At 44.1% G+C, this 9643-nt stretch overlaps 1 protein-coding gene across 1 annotated transcript; it reads right to left on the bottom strand.

The window, feature by feature from the left end:
* Positions 1-857: 857 nt before the first annotated feature.
* On the bottom strand, positions 858-7255 carry LOC138629477 (P2Y purinoceptor 14-like). Its single transcript, XM_069713204.1, has 3 exons — positions 7145-7255; positions 6814-7073; positions 858-2550 (listed from the first exon to the last, which is right to left on the bottom strand). The coding sequence occupies exons 1-3, from the start codon at positions 7253-7255 to the stop codon at positions 1869-1871; spliced, it is 1053 nt and encodes a 350-aa protein (XP_069569305.1). The 3' UTR covers positions 858-1868.
* Between the last annotated feature and the right edge of the window lie 2388 nt (positions 7256-9643).

Consider the following 9643-nt stretch of genomic DNA (forward strand, 5'->3'; position numbering starts at 1 on the left):
GTCCTGAGCAAACCCACTAGCTTGTTAACAGCTAAGTCCAGATGGAGCAATGACTGCCACACTGAGTTTTACCGACCCACATGGATCACTGTCTGGTTTTATTGGATCTTACACGGCTACAACAAACTCTGGTTCGAACTGGAACAATTAAACGACAATAAAACATGTTTTCTTGTAATGTACATCTAGCGCTACATCTTTGTATCTTCACCTGCTGTCCCTCGTCTGCTCCTCTTTCTCTGCTTCCTGCACTCCTGTCCTTAGCCCCACCCCTCTAAGAACCCGGTAGGTTACCAAAAAGTTATCTTTGCTGGTTCTGATTGACTGGCAACACATTGACACCTGACCAACCAATGGGTAAGGACATGAGAGGTTCAAGGGCAACGCAAACAGTAGGAGACTTAAGTACTTTTCCAAACTATAATTCTCTGCCCATGAACACAAATGCAAATGTACTGTTTCACATAAATGACAAAGAAAGACATGTATACAAATTACCAGGGCACAACACTTCTGAAAACATTAAAAAAAAAAACTTGCTTGTTTCCCCTTAAAATTTATGAAATTTCACATTAAAAGCTGTCCATCAACTTTACTTTAATCAGAACGGGCAACTTAAGAGGAGTAGAAAAAGTTCAGCTTAAAGCAATATGGCATTGTATTGCCCTGGGCAATGAGGACAAACAGGTGAGCAGGTATTTATAGACACATGACAATAAGGAGAGTGTTTGAGGTCCTGCTCCTGAACCTCACAACAGTCACTGTTATCATTAGGAACTATTTTCACCTAGCATAAACATAATATGTTATAAAAGTATAATTACATATTGCACACATCCATAATCATCGACAATCTATCGATCGATAGGAATAATTATAACATTTGTTTGAAGGCAACTCTTTCTCTGTATAACTGTAACAACAAATTTAAAATGACGTGCTATCCAAACTGTCAGCCATGAAATCTGCAGCACTCATTCAGCACCCAGCAAATTCTAACTTTAAAAAGTCTAACTTTAGTGGAGTCTTTTTGCTTTGAACCGGCTCTTTATATCTCTATATAACCCTAACCAGAACCAGGAGTCCAAACAGGAGCAAAGAAACGTTTAATAACTGCAATGACTACAAGTCCATCGCGGATGCTATCAGTCAGTGAGCATTCATTGATCGGTGGAGCAACTTGGGACTGAGGTAATGATGCAGAAACTCATGCAGTTCAGAGGAGGAGAGTAACCTGGGATTTTGTTTTGTCACTATAATTTACAGATGTCACGTTAATGCCTCACACACAGTCGCTGTGCACAAAAACTCAGTTACTGCAGTATCTCAGACAGATGTGAGGCCAAAGATTAGCTTGAAAAGCATGAAATAAGGTGTTCTCATGTCTGATTTACCAATGTAGAAACCCAGTGATTTTCTTTGCCGGGACCACTAAAGGTGAGACCCTGTTTGGGAAATGAGAATAAATATTTTTAGGTCTAATCAAATATGTTTATTGACAACATTTCCTCATTTCATTATTAGAAATGTTTGTCTTGAAATATTGCTGCGTTGCTTCACTCAGTGTGCAGTGGAACAATTGATGAAAACTTCAGGAAGTAGCACATGAATAACATGGAAAACAAACACACATTTAATTTCTGTCATAAATTTCCAGCCTCTCTGGGTTATGATGTCCTTCAGACTGTCAGAATCGCCTGCTGCCACATGGGGCCGCCAAAGCACAAAGACTCAAAGATCAACTGCTTAAAGCAACTCTCTGACATGTAATGTTCGCTGGACTTTTCACCAGCAGATGTCAGTCTCTTCTGCATGGGTTTGTATTTGTTTGATTAGCATGTGGTGGCTGTGGATGTGTCAGCTCGAAGCTACAGCACGCTGGTCTGCATGATTGGGATCTGTTTGATTTTGATGCTGCTTGTCCGTCCGACGCTGCTCCTCCTCTCCGTGTTCACCTGCGTGCTGCTGACCACCCTCCTCACCCTCAGCTGGGCCCTGAAGGCCTTGCAGAAGATGAAGTAGAGGAGCGGGTCGAGGCAGACGTTGAGGACCGACACCATGATGGTCAGCTCCTTCAGGTAGAGGAACACGTGGCTCCACGAGCACCAGCTGTTGCTGAAGGCGTAGGGGAGGCGCACCAGGTGGTAGGGTATGAAGCAAACGGAGAAGACGCTGACCAGCACCAACATGTTCCTGCGTGATTTGGTGAGCTTCGTGGAGCCGGAGGACAGTGGATACCTTTTCTGCGCCAGCGCCAGCCTGCGGGAGGTGCTGTAGTAGAAGAAGACCAGGGAGACGAGGACGAGCAGGAAGACGGCGGCAGAGCAGGTGTGGATGACTTTGTAGAGCAGGCTCAGCTGCTTGCTGTGCAGGGGGTCGCAGCTCACCATTTTGGGGACAGAAACCAATGTCTCCTGGGTGAGCAGAGACAGGAGGACGTAGGTGCTCGCCGTGGTCAGGAGGAGCACCCAGGTTACCGTGGAGATGATGTAAGCAGCTCTCACTGTCTGCAGGACATGAGTTCCAAGAGGATGGACGATCTTCAGGTACCTGCAGAGGAGAGAGGGTTCAGTTAACCAACCCATCAGACAGTCGTCTTCACTGTCAGTGACCTGATAACTACTGCAGGGTTCCTTTTGGAGAAAGACCTCCAGGTCCTCCAGGACCACCATGACTACCTGGACTACCAGGACCTCCAGGACCATCAGGTCTACCAGAACCACCTCTGCTGGTCCCACCCTCTCTCTGTCACTCCTCTGTGTATGTGTGTGTGTTTCTGTGTGTCTGTATGTATGTGTGTGTGTGTATGTGCTTCCCTCTCTCCCTCCACCTCTTCTTGTTTTTCCTGCTCGGTGTGTGACATGTTTAGTTACGACCCTGCCTCCCTTAATGATAATGCTACCTGTAATAAATGTAGTGTAGTTAGGGCTCTGGAGGCCAGGGTCACCGAGGAGGAAGAGGAGGAGGAGGAAGAGGAGGAGGAGGAGTGTAGTTAGGGCTCTGGAGGCCAGGGTCACCGAGGAGGAAGAGGAGGAGGAGGAAGAGGAGGAGGAGTAGTGTAGTTAGGGCTCTGGAGGCCAGGGTCACAGAATTAGAATCACTGCTGTGCACCATGCTAAATAACCAGCTAGCAGTAGGAGCTTCTCAGGGAAGGGGGGGGGGGTGTACAGCTGCCCAGGGCTACAGGCTTAGTTAGCCGGTCCCCCGCAGCACCCGAACAGCCGGGCGGCTGGGTGACAGTACGAAGGAGGCATAGTCCCAAGAAGAAGCCCACGGTTCACCACCGACCCCTTCACGTCTCCAACCGATTTTCCCCACTCAGTGAAACACCCAGCTGAGAAACCAACTCTGGTTATTGGAGACTCTATTTAACGTGAAGTTAGTGAAACCAGGGGACAGAGTCAGATGTCTTCCCGGGGCCAGCGTCAGATGTCTTCCAGTGGCCAGAGTCAGATGTCTTCCTGGGGCCAGAGACAGATGTCTTCCCGGGGCCAGAGTCAGATGTCTTCCCGGGGCCAGAGCGGGCGACATTGAATCAAACCTGAAACTGCTGACTAAGGCTAATCATAAATCCAGTTATTGTTATTAACGTCGGCAGTAACGACACCCGGTTACACCAATCGGAGGTCACTAAAGTTAATGTGGAATCGGTGTGAAACTTTGCAAAAACAACGTGGGACTCCGTAGTTTTCTCTGGACCCCTTCCTAACCGGACCAGTGATGATATGTTCAGCCGTACGTCTTCACTTCACCGCTGGTTGTCGAGGTGGTGTCCCGCTAACAATGTGGGCTTCATTAACAACTGGAATACTTTCTGGGGGACACCTGGTCTGATCCGGAGAGACGGCATCCATCCTACGTTGGATGGTGCAGCTCTTCTTTCTAGAAATATGGCCGTGTCTCTTAACAGCCCTAAAACCTGACATCCAGGGTTGAGGCCAGGACGCAGAGTTACAGTCTTACAGCTCCTCTGCAGCTTCTTTAGAGCTGTCACTCACCCAAACTGGAAAGCAGAGAAACAGATTGTATTGTTGTTGTTTATCTCCCACCTGGTCCTTATTCAGAGTTTCTAACTGAATTCTGGCTTTTGATCAGATTTAGTGCTGAGTTCAGATAAAGTGATGATAGTGGGAGACTTTAACATTCATGTTGACATGGACAACGACAGCCTCAGTTCTACTTTCAGCTCATTATTAGATTCTATAGGCTTTTCTCAGAATGTAAATAAACCCTGTCACCGTGGTAACCACACCCTCCATCTGGTTCTGTCGTATGACACGGAAATTGTAATTGTATTTCCTACTACAGACCCATTTACAACCTGACGTTTATTTCTAAAATCCTTGAAAAAGTTGTTTCAAATCAACTTTGTGATCATTTACAAAGGAATGATCTGTTTGAAGATGTTCAGTCTTTAGAGTTCATCATAGCACAGAAACAGCTCTGGTGAAAGTTACTAACGACCTTTAATTAGCCTCAGATAATGGACTCATCTCGCTACTTGTTCTTCTGGACCTCAGTGGTGCTTTTGATACGATTGATCATGCGATCTTATTACAGAGATTAGAAGACGTTACGAGGATTAAAGGAACTGCATTAGACTGGTTCAAATCCTACTTATCAGATAGATTCCAGTTTGTCCATGACAACAATGAATCTTCCAGACAAACAAGAGTTAGTTATGGAGTTCCACAAGGCTCAGTGTTAGGCCCAATACTTTTTACTTTGTACATGCTTCCATTAGGAGATGTCATCAGGAAGCACTGCATCAACTTCCATTGTTATGCAGATGACACTCAGCTATATCTTTCTATAAAACCAGATGAAACTAATCAGTTAGGAAAACTTGAAGCCTGTCTAAAAGACATAAAGTCCTGGATGACCAAAAACTTCCTGCTTCTAAATTCAGACAAAACAGAAGTTATTGTACTTGGTCCTAAACACCTCAGAAACTCTTTCTGTAATCACTTAGTTACTCTAGATGACGTTGTCTTGGCCTCCAGCAAAACTGTGAGGAACCTTGGAGTCATCTTTGATGAGGATTTGTCCTTTAGACACCATGTAAAGCAAATCTCCAGAACTGCCTTGTTTCATCTTCGTAATCGTAATAAAATCAGGAAAATCCTTCCTCAGCGTGACGCAGAAAAACTCATTCATGTTTTTGTTTTTTCTAGACTAGATTATTGTAATTCCTTGTTGTTAGGATGTCCAAATTACTCATTAAAAACCTGCAGCTGATCCAAAATGCTGCAGCAAGAGTACTGACGGGATTTAACAAGAGAGATCATATTTCTCCAGTTTTAGCTTCTCTTCACTGGCTTCCTGTGAAATCAAGAATAGAATTTAAAATTCTCTTGATGACTTACGAAGCTCTACATGACCAGGCTCCATCATATCTTAGAGATCTTATAGAACCATATAATCCTAGCAGAGCACTTCTCTCTCAGTACGCTGGTCTACTTGTGGTTCCTAGAGTTTCCAGAAGTAGAATGGGAGGCGGAGCTTCAGTTTTCAGGCTCCTCCCCTGTGGAACCAGCTCCCAGTTTGTGTTGGAGGGGCAGAAACCCTCTCTAGCTTTAAGATTAGACTCAAAATGTTCCTTTTTGATAAAGCCTATAGTTAGGGCTGGCTCAGGTAGACCTGAACCAACCCTTAGTTATGCTTTATAGGCCGAGGCTGCTGGGGGACCTCGTTACATGCTGAGCTTCTTTTCTTCCCTCCTACTTTTTAACTGACTCATACATCACCATCTTTTTCTCTCCCATAGTTTTTGCTTATTGTCTGTTTTCCAGATGTCCCGTCATGGAGCTGCATGTCTCTGCTCTGCGATTGTCGTCTCCACCAACAGTTCTTCTCTTCTATCTATGCTGTCCTTTTCTCTCTCTGCTCTCCTCTCACCCCAACCGGTCGAGGCAGATGGCCGCCCACCTCTGATCCTGGTTCTGTTAACAGATTCTCCGCCCACCTCTGATCCTGGTTCTGTCGGAGGTTTCTTCCTGTTAAAGGGAGTTTTTCTTCCCTCTGTTGGAGGTTTCTCTCCCTTAAAGAGGAGTTTTTTCCTCCTAGCTTATGTGGGAGTTGTTGAATTGTTGGTTTCTCTGTATAATATTGTAATGTCTTGCTGTAAAGACTTTAATGTGTTAAGTGCCATGAAATAACCTATGTTGTGATTTGGCACTATATAAATAAAATTGAATTGAATTGAATTGAATTATCAAATTTTAAAAATCAAGAGTGATGTTGGTTATGAAAGAGAAAGTCTGATTGGACGGACTGACCAGCTGCTGACGCAGCAGATGTGGAAACAGACAGTTAAACGTAAGATGTGAGCAAAGCTGCTCTCGTCATTAATCCTGTTGATCTGGAGATGAACACCAACATTCAGCTGGTGGATGTTTCTCTTTCTACAGCAGCTTTGTTCTGAATTAACAAACCACATCCAAATTGTTTTTAACACACGCGACCACCAGACGTCTCATCCTCAGAGACAACAACGATGTGAGAGACGTCCTGTCAGCGCAGCTCTGAGTCGTGTTCGTCAGCATTTTCTGACAGCTGCTCCCTAACCTCCCACAACCAACACAACTGACCTCCTACGGCTAATAATACCTGTCACTGCTCAGATGGCTGGAGGTATGTTTGCTATTGAAGCAACGTGGAAGCTGGACGGAGAAGTGACGACTGTGTGAATTAAAACTGTCAAAGACACTTTGTGTCGTCGAACCTCGTCCATCTGGTACTTTATCATCACAGACTGTTTGATATCAGAACAGACGTAAAGCTGCTCCACCTCCCCTCAAAACCCGGTGGTACCTGTTCGCTGCGATGTAACCCATGAACAGGATGCTGGCGTACATGTTGAGATAGAAGGCCGAAGCGCCAAAGGTGCAGTAGAGCCAGTGGACAGGGACGGAGCTGCTGGCGTAGTTGAAGATCCGGATGGGCAGGCAAAGGCTGATGAGGAAGTCGGCGGCCGCCAGGTTCTTAAGGTAGACGGTGATGCTGCTGGACGTCTGCAGCTGAGCTCGGCAGAAGTAAACCTTCAGGGTGAAACCGTTGAGGAGCAAACCCACCTGCACAGGAGACGTTTGGTCAGAGGTGGATTCAACTTTCTGCGAGAAGTTTCCACGAATCCGAGACGCACCAGAAACACCAGACTGTAGACCAGCATGAAGAACAGGTGGGCGGAAGTGTCGACCAAATCGCAGGAGGTCGAGTCACTGACGTTGGTCTCGGACTGGTTGAAGGATGCCATCGCTCCCCCTTCCCTGAAGTGACTCATTGTTCTGGATGTTCAAAAAAAGTGAAGTCAGTGTTTGGAAATGATTTAACCACTGATCTACAAACAGGAAGTGGTGAACATGGCGGGGGAAGTGACTGAACAGCAGCGAGCAGCACGAACACTGAAACCCTCCTGAAGTAGAGACCTGGAAACTCCGAGTAGCAGCTGTCGAGGTCTGATAGCGTCACGTCAAACTCTCCATGAACCACAAACCACAATCCGACTCCAACACACCGGAACAGAGGAGCGGATTCTCAACCCGAATCTGCTCGAGTAGGCACCTTCGTTACGTAGAAAAAGGCCGGAGTTTATTGGGCATCATTAGAGCTGTAAACTAGTGTTTTCCTCTGAATCTAATCACTGACGACTTTCAGTTTGTTTACATGCATTAAATGTCAGAAGTGACGGTTGAACCGAGACGTTAAGAACACTCGCTGTGTTCATCTCAACATCACCAGGAGCTTTGGCGTATCTGTTCGTCCGGTAAAGAACGTGACATTGATAATAATCTATTAAAGAAACACCCAAGACCTGTTTTAAGCAGTCACATGGTCAATATTTATCACATAAAATCTAAAACGTGATCAGTTTAAGCAAACTTTTGGGCAGCACGGTGGTGCAGTGGTTAGCATTGTCACCTCACAGCAAAAAGGTTCCGGGTTCGAATCCAGTCCTGGGCCTTTCTGTGCAGAGTTTGCATGTTCTCCCTGTGCTTGCGTGGGTTCTCTCCGGGTTCTCCGGCTTCCTCCCATCATCCAAAAACATGCACCTTAGGTTAGGTTACCTGGCGCCGCGCTAGTGGCAGCCTGTTGCAGCAGCTCCCCCCTGAGAGCCCCCCTGCTGTAGCGAAGAAATTTCCCCTTGGGGATTAATAAAGTGAAATAAAAAAACTGATGAATATCGACAGGAGTCAGCAGGAACTGAATGTGGTTACAGGACCCACTTTTTTCCTTGTGTTAGTTAAAACAGTGAAACAGCAAGAAACGAGAAAAAAAACATTTCCAACAATTATTACTGCACAACTGAAAGTTGCTTGACTGCAGTTTCGAGGATGTGGCTTAATGGCAATGTTGTATATTTCCCTTATTATGTAAGTCACAGCTCAGGACGTGCACAACAAAAACTAAAACGATTGTAGAATATCTCTGAAAATGAACATTTTATGAATGTTCATGTTTTGTTTGATTCATAAGTGTTTTAAATTTCCAACTTAAATATGAAAGATTCCAAATAAAATAATTAAATATTGGAATTGGAAAACAAAATTAAACAAATGTTGCTAAATTTAATAATTAAAATTAAAAACCACCCTAACCCATTGGAAAATGTGCAATGCTGAGCAAATTTATAACAAAGTAAAATATACTTGTCAAAACGTACTGAAGTAGTACATTTCAAGGTTGATCATGGGACAATAAATTATTGTCAATTTAACTCAGTTCTGTTGAGCAAATAATCAAAAAAACATCTGGAGAAACAAAATTTAACCATACAGAAAAAATAAAATTATCATCCGCAAAGAAAATTACATTGAAAATATCGAGACAAGTGGTTCCAAACCAATAGTCCACCAGGGATCATAATCTGATAAAAGATTGATAATAGAGGACAAAAGATAAAGTTCTAGGATATTTGCACTTCTGGTAAAAATTTCAATGATTTGAACCCATTACTCTGGTGGAAATGTTCACGCCTCGATACAGTCTGGGTTATTGTGAAGGTGTCATAAACTAAAAAGGTTGGGAACTACTGAACCATATTGAAGGTACAATCCGTAAATCAAAACCAAAGTGTGTCCCTGCTGACTGGAAGCACAGAGACCAATTTACAACCTGACGTTTATTTCTAAAATCCTTGAAAAAGTTGTTGCAAATCAACTTTGTGATCATTTACAAAGGAATGATCTGTTTGAAGATGTTCAGTCTTTAGAGTTCATCATAGCACAGAAACAGCTCTGGTGAAAGTTACTAACGATCTTTTATTAGCCTCAGACAATGGACTCATCTCGCTACTTGTTCTTCTGGACCTCAGTGCTGCTTTTGATACGACTAATCATGCGATCTTATTACAGAGATTAGAAGACGTTACGAGGATTAAAGGAACTGCATTAGACTGGTTCAAATCCTACTTATCAGATCGATTCCAGTTTGTCCATGTCAACAATGAGTCTTCCAGACAAACAAGAGTTAGTTATGGAGTTCCACAAGGCTCAGTGTTAGGTCCAATACTTTTTACTGTGTACATGCTTCCATTAGGAGATGTCATCAGGAAGCACTGCATCAACTTCCATTGTTATGCAGATGACACTCAGCTATATCTTTCTATAAAACCAGATGAAACTAATCAGTTAGTAAAACTTGA

This window comes from Brachyistius frenatus, unplaced genomic scaffold (assembly GCF_029030835.1).
Source record: "Brachyistius frenatus isolate BFR_SWC_R1_liver_20210118 unplaced genomic scaffold, ASM2903083v1 Contig_116, whole genome shotgun sequence".
Classification (NCBI taxonomy): domain Eukaryota; kingdom Metazoa; phylum Chordata; class Actinopteri; family Embiotocidae; genus Brachyistius; species Brachyistius frenatus.